Source organism: Echiichthys vipera, assembly GCF_963691815.1.
Source record: "Echiichthys vipera genome assembly, chromosome: 17".
NCBI classification, from domain to species: Eukaryota; Metazoa; Chordata; class Actinopteri; order Perciformes; family Trachinidae; genus Echiichthys; species Echiichthys vipera.
The window spans coordinates 12,885,119-12,908,469 of NC_139842.1; the positions used below are offsets into that span (position 1 = coordinate 12,885,119).

General features: G+C 41.6%; 1 protein-coding gene across 2 annotated transcripts in view; it reads right to left on the bottom strand.

Annotated features, from left to right (window-relative positions):
- Positions 1–23,351, bottom strand: part of LOC310959592 (mitochondrial import inner membrane translocase subunit tim16-like) — a 117,990-nt gene that overhangs the window by 89,819 nt on the left and 4,820 nt on the right. For both annotated transcript variants that reach the window (XM_083930998.1, XM_083930996.1), the window contains exons 6-7: positions 22,966–23,042; positions 18,972–19,022 (exon numbers count right to left, since the gene is read on the bottom strand). In XM_083930998.1, coding sequence (XP_083787124.1) covers positions 18,972–19,022; positions 22,966–23,042 — 128 coding nt within the window. The remainder of the gene's footprint in view (positions 1–18,971; positions 19,023–22,965; positions 23,043–23,351) is intronic.

Consider the following 23,351-nt stretch of genomic DNA (forward strand, 5'->3'; position numbering starts at 1 on the left):
CTTTCTGTCCATCTTTCTTGTAAGGATTTAACAAGTGTGCCAAGTGCCAGTGGTGCAGGAGTTAATTTAGTGCACTGGAAGACTGAGTGATTATTTTCCTAACTTCAGCCAGTCTTAATATACAGTGTAATGGCAGATCATCCAGGCAGATAATATGTGTCTAGAGTAGATTATTGTCAATCACATTCTCCTGCTCCCAAATGTTCAAACGTGTTATCAAGTCTTTAAAGTCCATTTTTTCTAAAAATCAACCACTGAGGTTGGACAGTTTTCTAGCCACTGCAAAGTATTAGTTCATAATTTCGATTGAAACACTTTACGCTTATTTGCTTTCTTGCCAAGTATAAGATACCACTTTCATATCTGTCTGTAAAATATGAGGCTACAATCAGCAGTTAGTTAGCTTAGCTTAGCTTAGCATAAAGACTGGAAACAGGCAGAAACAGCTAGCCTGGCTCTGCACAAATGTAACAAATACCATTTACAAGCATCTCTAAATCTTATTTATATGTTATATGTTTAATCTGTGTAAAAAACAAGGTGCAAAAATGACAAGATGTGGTTGTACAGAGCCATGCTTGCAATTTCCCCTCTGTATCTAGACTTTATGCTATGCTACCTGGCGACTGGCTGTACGTTGAGAGTGGCATCGATCTTCTCATAAAACACTCAACAAAAAAGGAATGCAAATTAACACATTTCCCAAAATGAGTATTGTAACTCGTTTCAAATTGAATTGTAAGACTTTTATGGTAGATATGTATCTTTTTCCTTTGTATTGTGTCCCTGCCTTATTGTAACTCAAGTTTAAGGTCACAAAAAGGAGTCTGTCTGCTGGTCCTTTCTGCAGTTTCTCAGTCTCTGCATTGCTGCATTGAGTCTAATAGACAATAATACACCATTCATAGTCCCAGCTGCAGCCACTCATCTCTTCAACCTGCTCCTTATTTTCCCCTCTCTGCGTCTTTCCACTCTTCTCACAGAATCATTATTCTATTACTTTAATTTCCCCCTCCTCTAATCAATAACTGTTGCTTTGTAGCTTTCATCACCCCTGAAACAGACTCTTTTCATCCGTGACCAATTAGTCTTTTCAGAAATGACATCCCGTTCTGTCTCCATGGCCCATTTAAGTTGTGTTTCTGAGTCAGGACTCACTATCTTGAATGTAACTCTGAATTTACAGAGGCAGGCGTGCTTCTAGAAATAGGACAAAAGGGGGTAAAAAAAGAAGAGAACCATTTTATTCTTTCATTTACTCTGCCGCCTACCGGCACTTTTTCTCTGTTAATTGGAACCACCTTAGATGTACATTTGGCTCATTTCTCCCAAAAAGTCCAGAAGCCACAAGCCCTTCTTTTATTTTTCCGTACTTCCTTCTCCGCTCTCTTTCTTTCTCTTTCTCTCTCTCTCTCTCTCTCTCCCTTCCTTGAGATGATAACGAATGTGCGAGGTCAGAAGCTTGGAAGGGAGTATAATCTATGAAAATGACAACACCATCCTTAGGTGCAGCTGTAAAAGTATAAATCTGAGGAGCGACCCCACTGACACACATCTACATCTTGAATTCACGATGGATTAACGAGTGTGTCAGCTTATCCCGTATAAGCATGCAATCTCCAAACAATGTTTCAGCAGCAGAATTAAAAATACATAACTAATTTCAGATTTAAACTCAGTGAAACTTCTACTGATTCACCTCCCGGACTGTTACTGCCATCATCCTTTTTTCATATTTGTCTTGCCTGCAGTCATTCTCCCCCCATCTCATTTCCTTTGTGTCAGCAAATGAAAAGAACTAGCTCAGATTGGAGCCAACAGGACTATGAGCACAGTTACAGGGCCAGGTCTACTCTACAGACACCAGGCAGGAGCTGCAACCCCTGGAGAGAGACCAGTGACTTTTTACTGATCTCCAGTTAAATATAGTATCCAGCTAGAATGAGATATCCAGAAGTCTTCTCTCCAGGCCAGTTGTTTGGATTTTTTTCTTTTCTATCCCTACACTCTTCCTCTAAGCCTTAATGGGAACAAGCATGTTGGGATAAAGATAGGACACAGAGGCAGATAGAGAATAGAGAGATAAAGAGTGAAAAAAAGGGAAATACTGCACCCTGGTTTTACACACAACGTACATCAATCTTATGGGGATCAGGGAGGATTTCCTCAATTTCATCCTACACACTCCATGAATACTACATATCTTAGGTATCATATATCCTTTATTTCCTTCATCATAAGGTGACAGGTGCAATGCTGTCATGGATGTAGCGATTGTTTCCCTTTTCGCCTTAGAAAAAAACTTCAAATAACAGATCCAGAAGCCACATTTACCCCTAAAGAAGTCCCTTTTCACATACACAATCTGCAGATTATTTCTCAATCAATTGTTACAGTACAAAACTTGCCAACACAGATGTACAAAGATATTCTGTATTGTCACATAAGACTGAGAAAAGGCAACAAATTCTCTTTTGTTATCGATCAATTATCAAAATAGTTTATTAATTTTCTGTCAATCAACTGCTTTATTAAACAACGGGTCGGTTCATCTCCCTCCTTAAACTCTTAAAATATTATCACTATGACTAATTACACGTTTCTGGCCTACAGGAAAGAGACCTGGCTCAGCTTCTATGCACCGTGGAGACTTTACGAGAGACTGATTGCCACCGACTGCCCCGCTGCAAAGACGTCACCCTGTGTTTTAAGAGGGCAGAAAAAACTACTGGCATTAGGAATCATTCTACCCCATGGAAAAATAAATCAAGAGCAGAGAAAAGCGATAGATGGAAAAAGGTTGGTTTAACAAGAGACCTGTTCCCGGATGACAGAAGTAAAAAAATAGAGAATGCCGAAGTGTTAGGAAAAAAAAGAGATAAAGAGAGCAACAGCACCGATTAGACAAAATGTTTTGAGGCTGCATGGAGTATAAGATGTGACGTTTGTCCAAGGGTGGCTAAAAATCACGCAGGAGAAAGGACACTGTGTGTACAACTGATCTGGTAGCCTCAGCGCAGGAGGCCCCACTTTCTCACCGGTGTAGGCTTTCAAGAGCTGGCACTACGCAACCATACCTCTGCTGCTGCTGCTGCTACACTCATTTGTTTGCTTCAGTCTTTGTTCTCTCATTAACATGCAAACTCATACTTTCCAGATCACCAAATGAAAAGAGCTTCAATTAAGTTTATCTTTTATTTGTATCAGATGACAATGATTCATGAAGATGAATGGACACACACCTGGCCAAAGAACTAAGATCAAATATAGTTATTTGGTTTATTTATCCAGCATGTGCATTTATTGGGAAATCTGAGAGGTCAGGTGTAAAAATCATTACCCAGCCTGAGCCAGGGCAGGTTGCTTTCAATCCATTCACAATCATTAGCTCAAGAGATCCAGCCATGGAACACTTGTTTTTTATTTTGCTTCTTTTGGATGACCTACAGTCTTCGACAGACAGGAAGAGGTCATCGTTGGAGCATCCAAGAAACAAGCCAAAGCATCCAGAAACTAATGGTAAAGAAAAATGAATTACGGGAAGTAAATAATCCCTTAATCCCATGGTGGTGTCTAATATTATTGGTAGTGTTGTGAATCACACATCAGGATGTCATAAAGTGTTTTCCAAACTCAACTCGGAGTCCTCCTAACTAGGTTTTGGGTGCAGTGAGGCAGTCTTGCATTGTGATTTTTGGTTAGGCTCTGCAAACAAATCAGTTTAACTGCCCTGCTAAGTGAAAATGAAACATTGAAGCGGTAGAAAGGCTGTGATTATTGAGCCTCGGTGCTAATTGCCTGAACTCCATCCAGGCAACTGTGCCATCTTGGACTGTGGTCAGCTGCAGTGTGCCTACTGGCAAGGGCCATCCCCTGGGAAAACTGCCCAGGGTCACAGAGGCTGGCCTTGGATCAGAGCATCATACAGAGCTGGTCGGTTCCTGGAACTAACATGATAAACGGGACCATTGAATTGCCAAAATCTACGCTTCAATCCAAAAGAAGCACTGAAGACCCAGAGGAGATTTCAAGTGCATGTTTGGTGATCTCCGGGGTTTTTTGATGGGTATTGTGATTGAGGTTCAAGCATTGAATAATCTACAGATGCACTTAGTGGCTTGGTTCTTTGAATCCAAACAGAGATCCAAGCGGCAGGACAGGGAACTAATGACAGACTGAGGAACGATGCCACTGCCAACAGCAAGAACTCTAACACTGGGGGCTGATGAGAATCTGCACGCCAGACCTGCTCTGTAAAAACAAAGAGATGATTCTTTGGGACGGCCTCTTATGGAGAGTCAGAGCAGGAGCACACAACTAATCATGCCCACACCGCTGGAGACACCATGAAGCCCCTCAATCCCTGTAAGCCTGACCCAGCCCTCCAGCGCCTGTTGTCATTTACGGGTCTTTCATAGCAGCGACGGATAGAGTTGGCTGGCTTTGCTCCCTCCCTGAAACCACTTCATAGAGGCTTCACATCTTCAAAGTACCCCCACACATTTGTGTAGAAGCAGGGATTGTGCACAGTTGGACTCGCTAGGGAGGCACATGTGCACGAGGCATGTCATGTTCATGTAATTTCTGTGTAATCATGGAATCCTTTACCCTGTGTAAATACTGGAGGCTTTTCTCTTGTTTTACAATCCTTTCTCAGTCTACTATTTGTTTGCTGTAATCAAAGTGCAACAGTGGAACTTTCCTGCATCCACTTCAATTATTCATTTCAAAGCAAAATTCTGCAACAAATGAGCAAAAAACAAGTTGAACGTGATCACAGCAGCAGGTGTTAGCCTTAAGGGACATACATGTGCAATGAGATCAAGTGCGTAACATGCTAACCAATGCTGAGGTTTATATTTTCTAAACACTGCGTATGGTTTCAATGCCCACAGCCCAAGTGTCGACCCCTCTATGTGCAGCAGCAGAGCATGGGGCAGCTGACTGACAGTTTGATTAATTACCTCATCTTCACTATGCTAACAAACAGCTCAGTCTCCTGCCGCTGCTCTCGCTGCTCTGCAGAGAATTCACAACTATGACAAGCCCTCCAACGCTAACTTTACCAACCTAACACTCAACAGCTTCGTTCAGTGAGGACTATTTAACTCTTGCATGAAACCACAAATTGTAGCAGAACTTGTTGTCTTAAGAAGCTCAATTAGTAAAAGATGACCTAAGGAAGTGGCACTCATAAGACATGTGTGAGCCAGATTCCAGGGCCCCTATGCTCACAAGAACATTGAGCAGAGAGGAAAAACATTCAGCAGCAACGCAGGTATGCGGCCGTGGCTCAGAGGAGGTAGAGCGACTGCACCACATCAGTTCCAGTCACCCTCCTTTACTTTCACTTTAAGGTTCATAAAATACAAGGTGGACACGGAATATGGAAATTGACAATGATCATGACTGACTGATGAGTCAATTTGCTTAACTTTGGTCAGTTAAATGGAAAAATAGTCAAGGTGGTAAAATAAAAAAATAGAAAGATTTATCCCATATTAAACTATGCTTAAGTGTTTAATTTCACCAATGATTTATTGCTATGATTTGTTAGATTTCATTAAAATACCACTTATCTGTTAAACGACATGATCTGTTCTGTTATTTTGCCAATTATCTCTAATTATTTTTTGAAAGTTTTTGAAAACTGCAAAGTCGGTTTGCTATTAATTATAATAATTACAGAAGACTGCTGACATACCAGAAACTCTCAAACTCAAATACAACTATTTGCAGTTCAAATTAAATACCAAGCGATAAAAATGGCCTGTAAATGATTTACAGTAACCAATGTCAGACACCATTTTCAATCTGGACATGCCTACACAATATGCCTTACAACTTAGTTTTGTATTTAAGAAAAAAAAACTCAAGTCTTTTCATCTGTGGGAGCATGCTCCCCAGTTAGTTGTCTAACTGAATAAAGTGCAGCATGGCTGTCAGATCTCTCACCACATATGCAGCACCACTGTCTGACCTCTTTGCCAACCACCAGTATGATTAAGCTATAGTATATGGTGACAACCAGGATAATGGAAGTGGCACCAGAGTTTGGTCAAACTGAGGTCAACTAGCCTCGCCAAGGATGGAGGCCACACTGCCCTTTATCCCCCTCAGGGCTCTCTGAGGTTGGCCTCAGCTGTGTCCTGTTCTCGCTCGGTCCTTTGGGGGCCTACTGTATACGGGTGAACGGTTGATCTCATCTGACAGTTTGAAAGGTCAACTTCTGCTCTGCTCTGCTGCCCCTAATTCAAAGTAAAGATCCGTGAGCGTCTCTCTAGCCCCATTACATTAACCGGCAATGTGACAACGCAAATGTCTGAATCAGTTGGATCGGACATCAAACAGACTTCACCCAGCCAGCTCCCTAGTACAAAGTCTGTTTAATCTCTGAATGGGCCCATGTGTGAGTAGATCTGGTTATTGCCCAGAGAATTAACAGGGCTCAAGTGGGCGTGTCGCTGACTTTTCTATCATCCGACTTACGCAAAAAATGTTAGAAAGCAAACACCTGAGGGTAAAGAAGAAGAAGAAAGGTGATTTACATAAAGATGGCAGTGAAAATATCTAACTGGAGAAAAGACAAGATTAAGGAAATTCTGTCACTGAGGGCCGACAGTGAAATCGGCAGAGAAATTCAAGGAACAGCAAGAGATTCAGTTCTTTATAACCAAATGATGAACCGCAGTGTAATCTGCATCATGTCCTGCTCTCTGCACGCTCTACCCAGGCGTCACCCCTTGCAGCAAAAGTATTTCTAGTATATGAGAACCGATATGGAAAATCTCCTGTTGTGTGTTACATGTGTGAAAGGGAAACTTCAGACAATGTCCGCACCTGATTCATCAGACACTGTCTGGAGTTTGTAAGAGAAAATGGCTTATGGTCGTCTTATAAAGATGATTATGTCACTACCTACACACAGCAAACCGTCTTTGTGTATAACTCACCACGATGACCAGCAGAGGTCAAAATACAAAATCCCCATTCGATCCGAACCCTTAGGACAAACATCAATTTACACACACAAACAGCGCCTGCTGCCTTCAGCTCTTCTCTTACCACAAAACCACACACTTAACAAACAAACCACAGCAATTAATCATTTGCCAAACAACACCGGGTAGAGAAGATCAACAAGCAAAATCACACTTCATTCTGCTGTTCTGGCTGGATTTTCTGCTTTTGTAATACCTCAAAAAGAGTTTGGCCAAGTTTAAGCAAAGACAGAGAAACAATTTGCTTGTATTAATTAAATGGACGATATAAACAGAGCAGAGGGTAACTAAAGCCACACTGTAGTTCCTGAAAAGTAAAGTAGAGATAAAGAGGGCTAACTGAGGTGAAGTCACATGGGAGATGCAAGATGCTGGAACTGTACAGATGTCAATGTTGTCATTCATTTATTATATTAAATTAATCAAGAAAAATAACTTCTCCCATTCAAAAAAAGAATGACAGAAACTTCCCAAAACAAGTGACTCCCATGTGAACTGATCTCATTTAGCAAGTAACAATGAATATGTTATCACTGAATCTTTCCTCTTAGTAATCTGTAATCTAATTAATCTCCAAGCTACTCATGTTCTGAGAAAATGCAGCAAGATGTAGGTGAAATAGAGCTGACAGCTGAAGAAGGCATTCATTCCTTTGACTCTTCACTCTCAGAGAAACAACTAATCGTCATCATCTTCTGGCTCCAGGTGTCACCCACATGTGTGCGTAGGGCCGTAATTAGTTGAGTCCCAGAGCAGCCAGCACACTAATGAGGCCTCGGCTCACAAACAACACACACATGTGAGCAAAGAGCTCGGTCACTGCCAGCTGGCACCCACTCTTACCCATTTTCCTCCAAACAAATACTTCAGCACTACCCCCAGAGCACACACTCGCACACGAAAAAACAACCCCGTTGATTTGCTAAAGAAGCTACAAAAAAAAACTTCAAACTTCAAATCTCATCCCGTCGCTTTATCTCCAGGTTATTTTCCAGCAACCAGACTGACCAACATTCATTAACTCATTCTTCTGTTTGCTACCCCACACACAAAAAGCGTAATTCAAACATGACATTAAACCAAATCCAAAGCAAGATTATATCTTAGTTTACATTGAAAATAAGCACATCGAGTGGGTTAAGTCATAAAAACTAAGCACAGATGAATCAATCTCAATTGAGACAGACTCCATCCAGTGCAGCGATGGAATATACAGATTTTATGCCACTGTTTTGCTGAGCTGTCAGGACAGCACAAATCCTGTTCCCTCATTAGGAAAGACTCCTCTCAGCTCTGCCAGAATCATTCAAACTGTAATGAACACTGGCAGAGGGGCTGCCAGGAACACAGGGAGCTGAAAGATGCAGAGAGTAGAATGAAGGGGAGGGCAAAACATCTGGGCTGCATTAACCACTGGCTACCAGGTCCTGAACCAAGCAGGGTCTGATGGAGAGAGATGCATGCACGATGGACCGTGCATGGAGGTGTTTGGGAAAGAGGGTGAATGTATAGGAAGTTAAAGAAGAAACAGACCTCAATGAACACAGGAATAATTGCATTTTGATGCAGCATGAAGCAGGTTGAAATGCCAAGCCAAGCTCTGAATAATAAGAGGTGACATAAAGGTACATTATTATGTATGACCATGAGAAGGTCAAAGGTCAAAGGGATTACAACGTTTAGATGGGGATCAACCCGCTAATTGGCAGTTTGACCTTTGCACAATTAAAGGCCCATTCCTTGTCTCGTGTTATTTTCTGTCTTTATTAATAAGACCTGAGATTTCTACAAGCAGGAGAGGATGTGAGTGCATCATGGTGTTGCTATGAGGAAAATAAAAACAGTTTCCAAGTCATCACTGTCCAAAAATGTGTTAGATTTTGTCTTAAACGCCTGTGTTTAACTATTCATGCCGTCACATATTTACTGGGGAGGCGAAATGTTATGAGGAGAATGCCGCTGTGTGTACAGAGGAATAATTCTGCTCTGTCATGTTTACGTTTGGGAAGAAAAATTGACGTTAGGCACATATTCAGCAGTAAAAAGCAGTGTTTCACAGCAACACTACACATGCAGAACCAGCAGATCAAGACTGGCTATTAAATGAGACGTTATCACGAATGGTCTTGTTCCAGCCAAAAAGCATGGTCGGGTATGTTGGCTATATACATGAATAGTTTCTGAAACACAGAAGCATTTTTGGCTCTGCTTCAGGTAAAAAATTCCGCAGCGTACAGTATGGTGCTGGAATGTGGAGCTCAGCATTAAGTAAGGCTGTGTGACATATTTTTGGAATGAGCCCCCCCGTTCTTTACAGACAACATATTTCACATTTCATAATGTTCACTCCGTATCCCTGTTGTGTTTGTACAACACATTCGCCAAACTAGTATCATTATGCGGGAAGTATCAAAATGTCATTCTCTGGCAAGCGTTGACATTTTGTGAAGTAAATTAGAAGAAGTAAGTTGTTGGTGCAACAGAATACTGAGCATTTTTGGGCAAAAGAAAGGAATTTCCACACATGTATTGACATATTTATATGATACTGTTGAACTCTGAGTTGAAAAATAATCATAAAATTGAATGTTGTAGTAAATTATTCTTGATGATAATTTTTCAAGTAGAAGACAACAACAGTTCAGTTCAGTGCACAGCCCCCCCCCCCCCCTGTTTCTTGTACACAGAGATGCAAAGAAAATACAGAAGGAGGAGAAACAGCCTCAAAGCAACACTAGTGAGAGTGTAGAGGCCCAACAAAGTTCTTTGATTTCACATCATCTCTCTGCATGCTTCTCCTTCATGGCTCCCCCTCTGGGCCTACATCTGTGATATAAACTAAACTCTTCTGCAACAGTCAAAGAGCTTCATTGTGCTGCCTGCAAGAGTTGTATTAACTATTAACTGACTATTAACTAACAACTATGAACTAACTATTAGCTAAATAATGAACTACAAACTAACAAGCTATTAACTAACGATTAATTAACTATTAAATAAAAACTAACTGAATCTAACAATTAAGTAACCGTTAACTAATCTCTGTAACCAGATTCTGTATAGGAATGTAATAGGCAACGGGACAAGTTTGGGTAGTTGAAGTGTTCTGACTTCCATATGTAGTCAGAGTAGTATTTACCAATAACGTCTGAGCAGGCTTTGGTTGCATGCAGGTAAACAGTCCATGCGTTGAGCAAACGAGGGAGAACATATTGGGCAAAATGCAATTACGGAACCCACAAGCTATTGTGTGTTGACGATTTAGCTTTTAATAAGCTTTATGTTATTATTTGTCTAATTCATATGCAGGTATCTGTTTATAGCCACGCCGTCTCTCAACAATGAACGCTTGGAAGAGGACGTCTTGGCCCGGATACCTGCGACACCTGAAAGCCCGAAATAGGCTCAACTGTCACTGAGATTGATAACTACCTGACGGATAACCAACAAATAACTAAATGAACCATCCATGAACTTACTTACTATGAACTAACTAATAACTAAATGAACCATCCATGAACTTACTTACTATGAACTAACTAATAACTAAATGAACCATCCATGAACTTACTTACTATGAACTAACTAATAACTAAATGAACCATCCATGAACTTACTTACTATGAACTAATTAATAACTAGATTAACCATCCATGAACTTACTTACTATGAACTAACTAATAACTAAATGAACCATCCATGAACTTACTTACTATGAACTAATTAATAACTAGATTAACCATCCATGAACTTACTTACTATGAACTAACTAATAACTAAATGAACCATCCATGAACTTACTTACTATGAACTAACTAATAACTAAATGAACCATCCATGAACTTACTTACTATGAACCAACTAATAACTAAATGAACCATCCATGAACACACACGCACGCACGCACGCACGCACGCACGCACGCACGCACGCACGCACGCACGCACGCACGCTCACACAAGTCTGTGTAATTTATGGCAGGATATAAAAGATGGTATGACTGGCTGCTCTCAGCCACCTATAGCAGTAAAACCGCTGTGCTTTTCTTTGGCCCTGCCCAGCGTTCACTCCTCAAGTCCAAACCCATTTCCAGCCCTTGGTCCTCTCTAATTTCACCCAAAGCAGCAGAAGCTTGAGCTGAAAAAGAGGAATCTGGCCCCCAAGTCCAGCAAACTATTCCCTTTTCCTGTCTCCCTCCTCTTCCAGCGACCGCAGATCGACAGCTCTACGGCCAGCACTGGCCCAAAACTATGAGGGGTATTTTCAGCACTGTAATTTGAAGCACACATGGTATACATACACACAGACACACTCATATACAGAACCACACACTCAGCAAACACACGGGACATTGGGGATAGATCAGAAGATACAATGAGACAAGAGAGAGGAGACACACATGCCCACTAAGGCACGTGTCCTTACATCCACAAAACAACTTAGGATCAGGTCAGCAAATGTGCCTGCCTTTTTTTCTCCCTGTGTGCCGGGTCTGAGCAGCCGAGTAGCTCAGGACAGGAAGGCAGGGCGGCGGCCTAACTACTCGACTGAAAACAAGAGGCCAGTATAGGGATGTTATGGCAGGGAGGGCAGAACCAAGAATAGCAAAGAGTGTATGAAACAGCTTTCATGCTACATATAATGTTTATCTTTGGTGATTTTTTATGTTTTAATGTTTTGAAAAGCTTTGTCGAACTAATAGGACAACATAATAACACCAAGTTGCAACTCTTAAGCCAAAAGATATGTTGGAAGATATAACATGTTACCATTCCATGTACTAAAGTAACTTGAGTACTAAGAAGTTTTAATGCAGCATTTTACTCTTTTATTTAGCCTATTTATGATTCCACGACCCGACCCCGGATAAGCGGATGAAGATGAGATGAGAAGATGAGATGAGATTTATTATTCTTTGCATTCATGATCCATCTAAGAGGCAGGTAATCAGCTGGTCCCAGGTCTGCTGGCGCTCTGTTATCCTACTGCAGCCCCACCTCCACATGAGTCTGTTCAAAGCAGCACATTTGAAGCTACAGCAAGAGTAACGTTAACATTAAGGCTATCAAAAAGAGCTAGCAGTTAATATTTACAGGCACACAGTGCCACAGTACACAGTGCAGCGGGCTCCGGTTGTAAACGCTGATCTGAAGTCAGTACGTCAAAGAACTGTGCTGACACTGAGCTGACAGAGAAGTAAATAAGTATGTCTGTTGGTTTAATGCTAATAGTTAATAGAACAGCAACATAACATATACACACACATTATATCACGCTTCAAAATTATGTGAAACCAGTGTGGGGTGTCTGCCAGTTGGTGTAGCCTGAGGAAGCGAGACAGAAAAGTAAAAAAAAGAAAAAAGAAAAAAATACTTTTATTTCATGTGGACAATATAGATGATTGTTTTCCTCAGGTCAAAGTGAAGACGTGAACACACCTGTATTCAATAGGGCATTAATGATGAAACATCACAGCGTTATCTACTAATCAGCCTAAATGAGTCATATGATATGAGACATTTTCAGAAAGATTTATATAATATAAAATTAATATAATATTTTGTGATCACACTTCAGAGATAAAGACTGGGGATATTGTCCAATGTATATATGGTAGGTCGTCTTATCAGAAAATTGTGACTTTGTACCACAAATAAATAAAAATAAGTAAATATGTGCACTGCTTTACCTTTACCTGAGGAAGATCATCTGTGGTTGAAATAATTCCAGTCATATCCACATCAAATGTGTGCCACTGTTTTTATTTTTAAAAGTTTATTTCTTGAAGGGACAGTTTGCCTGTTTTTGAAATGTGGTGTGTATGAGGGGACTCCTGTGGTTGAATGAGGTGTCGGGACTTTCTCTCCAAACAGACAGTGTGTTGGCCGTCATCTACTGTAGGTAACATCCTGACTACAGTATGGATAAGTACCTCATACAACCACACTTCAAAATTACCAAACTGTCTCTTTAAGTCACATACTAAAGTAATTTTTTCAGTCAATACCTTTGTGTTACTTAAGTAGTTAGTTATTTATTAGTAAACTTTTAATTCTATTTAAGTACTTGTTTTTGCACACTATTAGGTTTGGCCTTATCTACATATTAGCACAAATGTGTGTTATAGTGGATGGACTGGGGGGAAAAGAAAGTCATGCAAAACAGACAACAAAACAAAACCCAAATCTGAAATTCAATGTGCTCCTTAGAAGTGGGATAGGGAATGAAAGGATGCCACATGTACTCACACGCACTCTCCCCTGTGTGCCAACTACCTAAATACAACCGTCTGTATGCTCGTGCACATACATACACACTTGCACTGATTACAGATTCAGTATATACTGCTCCTCCTGTCCAAGACCTTAATTACCCTGCACAGTCTTATTTCCCATAAATACAGCAAAGGCAGGGCTGTAATTAGGGCCTAAATTTACCCCACCTGGCTAGGGGTGCTGGTAGTTTAGTACTGGCCACAAGGATGAGCCAGCCCCACTCGACCACGCTGCCATGGGTAGAACCAGGACACTATTGGATGCACTTGAGCTGAGTCCCAGCTCAGGGGCTGGATCATTGGAAGGGTGGGGGTCATGTAGGTTGTACACCTCCTGCCCATATAAGACAGACTAGCCTCACGGTGCCACCCCAGCTTTTAAAATAAAAAACCTCCAAGTTTATCAGCTATCATATTGACTGTTACTTACTGATAGAGGGGAGGTCCTGAGTAACCCTTTGGACTATGAGATAAACACTAATGATGGAGGGAAGTAAAAACATTGCTGCATTTTCCATTCGGTTCGGTAAGCGGCCACATTTCACTTTGTCATGCCGACCAAACATTGTGAACAAATGTCACATGGAAGAAACGGTCACTCATCTATGGGACAGAATATCCTAAACTTGCCAACATATCGTGGTCTCAGAAATAATGAAGGAATACCAAATCTATGCAGTCTTGGGTTTTCCTGATTTCGCTTTGGTGTTTCCATCAGCCTAAAGTCAGCAAATGTCTACTGCACTTGAAAGTGAATTGAGACCAGAGTTCAAATGAGCTTTCACACCACCCCAAAACCAACCGGACTTTCCGACAAAATGCTCCAGGGTTTCGGTTAAAACGGACCAAACAGCTCTAGTGTAAAAGCACCCTTAGATGCACACAGCACACTATGTATTCCAGAGAAATGCAAACTCTTTCCACCTAAAAAAACAAACAAAAAACATTTCACTCCAATGTTCTGCAGCTTTCGTGAGATATCCTTCCCCAGAAATCTTTTCAGAGACGACTTGCGGCTTCTCTTGATTGACTGACTGACTCTTGTGTAAGAAGCCAAACAGACCTCTGAGTGAGGTTACAAATTCAAATAGCGTGGACACTTCTCTGCCCCTCTCCGTTTACTCTGTGGCCAGATTGGCTTTTCCCTGCCATCACATCATATTTACAACAACAAACTGATCAAAATACAAACTGAAAGAAAATGGTAGAGCCTCACTGTGAGCTTGCATCAGGCACAAACAAACTATTTTGTGGAATCTCACTGTAACTGCTGATACAATGTGAAAATCTTGTGTTTTATGGTGTTGAACAATTTAAACCTCACACTCTTCTATACATCCAAATTACTATTCTCATCATGTTCCATTGTGTTTAGAATTAGTCATCCGCACCCTTTAAACCCTCCTTCAGCAGATGGGGCGTTGCACTTTCTCTCGAGATGCACATCTGAAAACTTTCATGGTGAAGCTCTGCCCGCTCTGCCCGCTCTGCTCTCAGAGGACTCCAAACTGAAGCAGGACCACAATATTATCAAGATATACGCGGAGGGAACAAGAAAACAAGAGCACCCAAAACAAACAAAAAAATGGAAAAAAGCAACCCTCTGATAAATTTAATTTGGGTGCTAACTCTTGGTGTGAGGGGGTGAAGCCATGGGTGGGGTGGAGTGTGGTGGAGGGCCGCATGAGGAATCTGGCTTCTTCACTCCTTGGTCCTGCTCTGCAGTCGGACAAAAAAGATTGATGAGAAAGTTGGAAAGAAAGAGAGCGGAGAGAGACTAATAGACCTGGCCCAGTGGTCTCTGTGTGTCCTGGTGACCCAGTGGTCAAAAGCAACATCACAGACCATTTTTAGATTAACAATTTTGTTATTGACAGAGAAAGAGAAGGAGAGGGAGAAAGACAGGGAGAAAAGAAATTGTAAAACAGAGAGAGTGAGCATAAAAGTAGCAAATGTAAGTTTGTTGTTAGCTGTGTCGTCAACCCTCTGTTAACATAGCATTAAAATAGCTACCTAGCCAACGATAATGTTCTTGGCAAAACCAGCACTTTTTGATTAAGCTATTTGGACACAGGCCCTTACAAAGAATGTCGTCTCTTGTTGTTAAACTAAAAAATTTTAGATTATTTGGAAAGTCTGCAAAGTGACAATAGATACCAAATGTAGTTTGGTAAAGCAGTAAGTACGGTACAGGCAGTCCAGGAGTTGGTCTTAAGCACATACCAAAAAGATGAAACTTAAAACATATTCCTAGTTCTGGCTTAAGACCTTTGTCGCATGTTTTTCCTCTCTTTCTCCCGATACGGTCTGTTGCCCGCCACCAACAAGGATCTAATGAAGTCAAAAAATGCCATAAACTTGGCTGGAATGTCCAAGCAGCTCATCCCAGCCACCAGGAACCACTGGGACGCTGTTTCAGACAGACAGACTACCCAAACACTGATTCAATCTGAACTTATAAGATCCTTTGGCTGCAAGAGGTAATTTACATCTAATTTCAGTGCAATTTTATTTGAAGTACTTCAATTTGTTAAACAGAGTCTGCGGAGCGACCAAGGTCTTGGGTTAGCATTTATTCAGGCGATCTGGAGCGCTGCTGAAAAGCTATGCTTGATGTCCACATTGTGTGTCGGGTGGTGAAAGAGCCTTCGCAATGGAAAAAAATTGAAACAGTCTGCTGAAAAGCAGTGCGTTAAAAAAGGACTTCAACACCGACAAACCTGATGTAAACATCCAGGTTCAAACACTGGATGGGAGCCAGCCGACTCGGCTCATATTACTTAAGCAAACACAGACGAACACGCACTGTACTCACACTTTGTATCGTAAAGGCATACAGTCTAAGTGTGCCACAAAGAAAATAATCCACCTTTTCGACTGCTGACTCCCTTCCTGTCAGAGTCAATGACATCACATACCTCTGAAACAGTAAGCCTTTTACGGAGGCGTCTTCGTTTCAAAAACACATACCAAACAACACATGGGGGGGGGGGGGGGGGGGCGCACATACACTCAATCACAGACACAGGACGATGTGCCTTCCAGGTATTTCTGTGGTCTAAAAATTGCATGTCTGCTGCGGTATGTAGTGTTTTCGCAGGATTCCTCATATTTATAAATCAGAGGGCCTAAAGGCAGACCGGGCATCCCAGTAATTAAAACACCCTGGGAGGTCCACCGCTGAAAAGTGTGAGAATATTTGCTCTACATTGACCAACATCTCACATCTTCATCTTTGACACACAAACACTCTACTACTCTAACTTCCTCATTGCAGGTTGTGACAGAAGCCTATTGGTTCAGGCCTGTTTGTCCTTTTGGTGAGAAATTTGGAATAAGGAAACGAGAGAGGGGTGAGAGTGGAGAGGTTCATGGTCGTGCTAGGTTAGTGTGGGATTGGTACCCGTGGGAAGAGAAGAGCAGGGACTGCAGCTTGTGTAGCACATTCATAAATCAATAGTGGATGAAACAGTGGCCCGTGGTGAGCGGAGTAACTGTAAACATGTTTATCATTAAACGCAGTGAGAAGGAGAGACTGAGAAGTATTGTGATTCGATATTTTGTATTTTTCAACACTAGACCTTGGGAAAGAGTTGAATCCACTTTGAGAGACATTTACTTTGAAATCTCTTATATCTCTAAATTCATTTTTGGCATGTATATTTTCAGCATGTACGTAGTCAGAGACGTCCTGAAGTCAGCACCTACAGTGCCTTGCAAAAGTATTCACTCCCCTTGGCTTTTGACCTATTTTGTTACATTACAGCCTTTAGTTTGATGTTTTTTAAAAACTGAATTTTATGTGATGGATCAGAAGACAACAGTCTAAGTTGGTGAAGTGAAATGAGAAAAATATATACATAAAACTATTTTTTAGAAATAAAAAACTGAAAATTGGCATGTGCATATTTATTCACCCCCTTTATTATGAAGCCCACAAAAAGCTCTGGTGCAACCAATTACCTTCAGAAGTCACACAAATAGTGAAATAATGTCCACTTGTGGGCAATCTAAGTGTCACGTGATCTTTCTGTGCATATGCACAACTTTTTTGAAAGCCCCCAGAGGCTGCAACACCTAAGCAAGAGGCAACACTAACCAAATACTTCCATGAAGACCAAGGAAGTCTCCAAACAAGTAAGGGACAATGTTGTTGAGAAGTACAAGTTAGGGCTAGGTTATAAGAACATATGCAAGTCTTTGATGATCCCCAGGAGCACCATCAAATCTGTCATAACCAAATGGAAAGAACATGGCACAACAGCAAACCTGCAATGAGACGGCCGCCCAGCAAAACTCATGGACAAGGCAAGGAGGGCACCGTACATAGGAAAACATAAGCCCTACGCTCAATAGCCATTACTTTCAGCAACAAACAAAATGGCACATTTTGAGTTTGCAAAAAGGCATGTGGGAGACTCCCTAAATGTATGCAGGAAGGTGCTCTGGTCTGATGAGAATAAAATTGAACTATTCGGCAATCAAAGAAAACGCTATGTCTGTCACAAACCCAACACATCACATCACCAAAGAACACCATTCCTGCAGTGAAACATGGTGGTGGCAGTATCATGCTGTAGGGATGTCCTTCAGCAGCCGGGACTGGGAAACTGGTCAGAGTTGAGGGAAAGATGAATGGTGCTAAATGCAGGGATATTCTTGAGCAAAACCTGTACCACTCTGTGCGTGCTTTAAGGCTAGGACAAAGGTTCACCTTCCAACAGGACAATGACCCCAAACACACTGCTAAGGCAACTTTTGAGTGGTTTAAGGGGAAACATGTAAATAAGTTGGAATGGCCTAGTCAAAGCCCCGACCTCAATCTGATAGAAAATCTGTGGTCAGACTTAAAGATTGCTGTTCACAAGTGAAAACCGTGCAACTTGAAGGAGCTGGAGCAGTTTTGCAAGGAAGAATGGGATTGCCGCAAAAAGGGGGGTATACAAAGTAGTGACTTTAAGGGGGTGAATGGTTATGCACATTGACTCTTTTCTGTTATTTTGTCCTATTTGTTGTTTAATTCACAATAAAAAAGAAAAAAAAATCTTCAAAGTTGTCGGCATGTTCAGTAATTAATTAATTAGTAATTAATTAGTCCTCAGCTCTAATGTATCAGTCATTGCCATGGAAGTATTTCTTTGTTTCCATCAACCAAAAAAACCCATCTAATAATAAAGATGTTTCCCTTACAATTTAGTGGTATTTCCTTTTTAATTTATAAGTGACACAGATAGATATAATCCTATTGATCTCATGTCCATATATTTTGTACAAATCTTAAACTTATTTTGAAAAACACAGTCACATGTGTATCTGTCCTCAAAGTTCACCAAGTCTCACTGTCCCTGCTCTCCCCTGTCAGTTCTATCCATCAGCTCGATCTGGACTGTATGATGCATTTAATATAAGCTTCAGAATAGATATGGATGTGTTGGCTGATTTGACCACATAGATTTAAAGTCGTTCATAAAGTAGAACATTAAGGCATGTAAACATATTCTAATTGAAGCCCAAAATACAAGTATGAATCTGAAAATGAGCATAACAAGGGACCTTTGAGTTGGGCTACAAAAGGTTGTATCTATATTTGAATGAATGGTTTCCTAAGCTGTATAGCTGTATTTGATTTCCCTGTATTATAAGAACAGTAGCAAAGTGTTTTGGTAATGTGGTGAGGGCGTTACTAGGGGACTTACCTGAACAGGTGTCAGCTGGGCTCTGGGGTCAAACACACGCAGCATCTTGTCCTAGACAGATGAATGGGAAAAAAAACAAAAACATAAAAATACAAACATCATATAGGTGAATCCGCACCTCTAAACAGTTATAACCTTCATGAAAGGAGGATTTGATGCAGGACTGTTGTATTTAACTGCAAAAGTTTAAGCTATGTACCTAATAAACTGGCAGTATGATTAAAATGTGCAAAGAGCATGTGCGAAGTCAAGACTTAAAGTTCTAACAAAGAAAGGCAGACGGGATTAAATGCTCTTTAGTCAGCTGTTTTTGTTTTCATAGAAACTAAAATGGACAACAGAAATATAAAAACCACACATTAAAAACATTCCCATGAGAGTCTCTCTACCTCAGTATAATTCAATTAAAGAACAACACAAGCTCTCTGGAGTTTCTTCATTTATCAGCGCGATCTGACTGATTCATCGTCGGCAAATGCAATCCGGTGACCTCTCCAAAGCCTCATGTGCCTTGACCCCAGTCAGCCCAAAAAACACGCATTTGGCATCAATCACGGCAACCAATCACTGAGCCCCCTCCGTGATTGAGAGGAAATGGGGCCTAATGGAATCAGGCTGTGACCGGGACATGTCTGCAGCCGTGTCACTCAATACCGCGGTGTGACTGCGATCACAGCAGACATGTGAAGCTGATAACAGGTAATAAGTATAAAGTCTAAACCATGCATACGCTTAACACACATGTAAGTCAAAGGGAATCAGGAGGCTGACAATGACAGTCAAGCACACATACACACACAGAGGTACCATGAAACATTTGGCATAAATACAGCATTATATTCTTTAGCTTCAGCTTCTCCAATCCAAGTGGGGATTTATTTGCTGTTTATTAGCTTGAACACTCTTAATGTGCCCTTTCTCTCTCTCTCAAACTGTGTGTTTGTATAGTCTGTCCACCCATGAATATGATGCCCCGAGGCGGCTATGTCTTGACCTAGGCCTAAGCCAATGGCTCAGGGAGCAGTGCCAGAACACACACACACACACAAACTCACAATGGATGAGAGCCCACCTGTTGCAAAAATGCCAAAATTTGGCTGAAACCATATCTGACCTGCAAGCGTCCTCAATGTGTAACAGCGCACACACACACGCGCGCACACGCGCACGCTCTGGAAAATGTTGGTTGATAAACTCAACTTTAGATGGCCAACCAGGGCTGCAACATACAATTCTTTTCATTATCAATCAGTCCGCTGCTAATTTTCTGAATAAATCAATAGACAAAGTTTTGTCAATTCAATGTCAGAAATATTTAGTTGTTTATGATCATATATGACAAAGACAGGCATCAAAACACACACATTTTTGGCATTTGGCACATATAAAAGATTTTAAAAATGTTTAAATGATTTAATCGTCAAAACAGTCGCCAATTCATTTTCTGTCAATTGACTTATTGTCAGAGCTCTGTTGCAACCTTAATTTCACTTCCCTGACCTTGCAAACACACTTAAGAATAACCAAAGAACCAAAACACACACATATCTACTGTACATACACACAAAAATATATCACTCACTGGCACATAAACCGAAGTGTTGAACACAACGGAGGGAACTATCTGGCTGTGCAAACACAGATGAGGGGCTACTCACATACAGATGTGTCCACCAAGAAAACCACACACATGCGCAGACAAACAAACACACTCTCTTAAGCCTATGACAATAACACACACACACACACACACACACACACACGAACACACCTCAAATCATAAACGTACAGATAGAGTGCCAGGATAGCAAAGTGTGTGTTTCTGTGCTGACACAGCAGCTGTTTAATCAAAGTTATGGACCCTCATTCTCAAGCTGCTGTTAATTAGTTTCTCCCTGAGAGTTTGCTGCGCACAACTTTCACGTGTTGTAAACATATACATACACACAGACGCTGGGAATCTTCAACTGGAGGTCTCTCTATCTCTCTCTCTCTCTCTCTCTCTCTCCCTCCCTCCCTGTCCCTCTCTCTCTCATATCAGCCTCCCACGGTTTGGTGTGATTGGCAGTTTGAGATTGCAGGACCCGCCCTCATTGATTATTCTAAATAAATAGTATACTGCCATGTCCCTTCCATTATTGGAATAAACACAGGCCTTCTTCCCTCTCTGCTCATACTACCTGTGGATTTCCCTTCCCTTAAATGAATGGTGCCTTTCTCCCTCCAAGAGTGTCATAAATATACATCTCTCTAGGTCCAAACGAGGCCTGTCATGATTCCTGCTCTATGGGGTGGTGGTCTCCCCTTCATCTGCCCCCGCAGCACTGCGCCCCAATGTTTACCCTATGGGAGGGCCGGGGGATTGGACCCACATGTTGGCGGGCCCTATTTGCTTTAATAAGTTGGATTGGAGAGATTGAAAGGGGCCTTTTGGGTTAAATGACACCAGAGCCCAACAGGGCAAGAACCTCAGAGGCCCTCCCCGACTCTGATCTTTTCATCCCCCCTCTCTTTTCAGGTGCCTTTTCCTTTTTTTTAAGGCTGATGGTAAGGGTGGTGGCTGTGGGATGGATCATTATCCTGTCATGGTAAATGTCATGATTTGGACGCTGCCTGTGATGGGTGGAGTAATTTGTTACTTGTCAGAGCAAAGACAAACAACAGAGATTGAACTGACAATCATACCTGTTAATTGCCTGCATGTGGTAGACTTTTGCGTCAAAGTTTATCCCGTCTCAAGCACAAGTAGGCTCATCATGCATTGTCTAAAGTATACACCAGGGGCCTCATTTTCACATCAATCAGTCTGTCTGGTTTTAAAAAAGGATGCAAATACATAGGAAACCTCACTGTCACTAAACAAATGAATTATATTAACCTCCACTGATGAAATCGCCTCTGGCTCTTTGTATAAATTGAATATATTCATGAAACAATTCCAGCTCAACTCATAAATTCCTTCTTTCTCTGCCTCCTTAGTCATAAACCCACCTCTGTCCTTCATCCTCCTACACAAAATATTAACAACCTAATGGAAAGGCCATCAAGCTGTGTGATTATTTCCTGATGACACAGATGAGAATGGGGCCATATGGATGCATAAAATCCCTGGAAGACTTAAGCTCTTCTTTAGTTTTTTTCCCTGTATGCTAGGAAGCTACTGTACATCCCGAAAGGAGCAGTGGTTGTCAGTTCCTGATTAGCCGGAAACTTGCACCAGAAGACAGGAGGGTTCAACAGGGCAGACAGGGGTGTGTACTGGGGCCGCGGGGCCTCAGGAGTCAGACAAAACAAAATCCCTGTATAGATTTATCCTTCACACACATGCCCTCATTAGCGCCCTGGTAAACAAGTTAATATAGTTTCTTGTGGGACACGAAAAAATCTCCATAGGCTCTTTATCAACTGCAAAACACTGCCAAGAGTTCTTCCTTTGTCATCATTATTAATGCATTAAAACCGACTATTAATAGGTCACAGGGCTTTCAAAGTTTATTATTTTTTCCCTGTAAAGAACCGCTCACTAATTCCTAATCAAGTGTGTGATGTGATCCCCGCCCTTTTTTTATGAGCATTACTCCTATTGACGTTTTGCTTAAATAAACCCCTTAATAACAGATAACCAGCAGCAGTGTCCAATGTGAGGCATGCTGCACTGAATATGAGCCGCTGGCTGCATCTAGTGGTCACACACTGCAACTACGTGTGTGTGTGTGTGTGTGTGTGTGTGTGTGTGTGTGTGTGTGTGTGTGTGTGTGTGTGTGTGTGTGTGTGTGTGTGTGTGTGTGTGTGTGTGTGTGTGTGTGTGTGTGTGTGTGTGTGTGTGTGTGTGTGTGTGTGTGTGTGTGTGTGTGCGTGCGTGCGTGCGTGCGTGCGTGCGTGCGTGCGTGTGTGTGCGTGTGTGTGCCTGTGCGTGTGTGTGGCGTGTGGCGTGTGCGTGTGTTTTTCTGTGTCTGGGTGGTGCAGTGCAAGTGCAAGTGCGAGCTGTCATTACCTTGCAGGAGGAAGCCAGCAGGGAACCGTCCTGTTTCCAGCTCAGACTCTGCAGCTGGTCACCATGCTGCTCCAGAACTGCAGACACACACATCTTCATTTAGAGAGGTAAAGCAGGGAAAGGACCAGAGGGGCACCTCTTTCATGATAGACAGCGACCAAAAAAAAGGAAAAAGAAAGCATGATGCTACACACTATGAACATAGAAAGACAGAACACACACAGAGTCAAGACAGAGAGCACAACAGAAAACATCTGTGAGATCACTTCAGGGAAAAATGCAGGGGAGAGATGAAGCCATAAATAAAGCACATCAAATTCAGAAACAAAAAATACAAAGTAAGGATGATTTAAGAATGGATCCCTACGGTTTAGGCCCATGAGCGG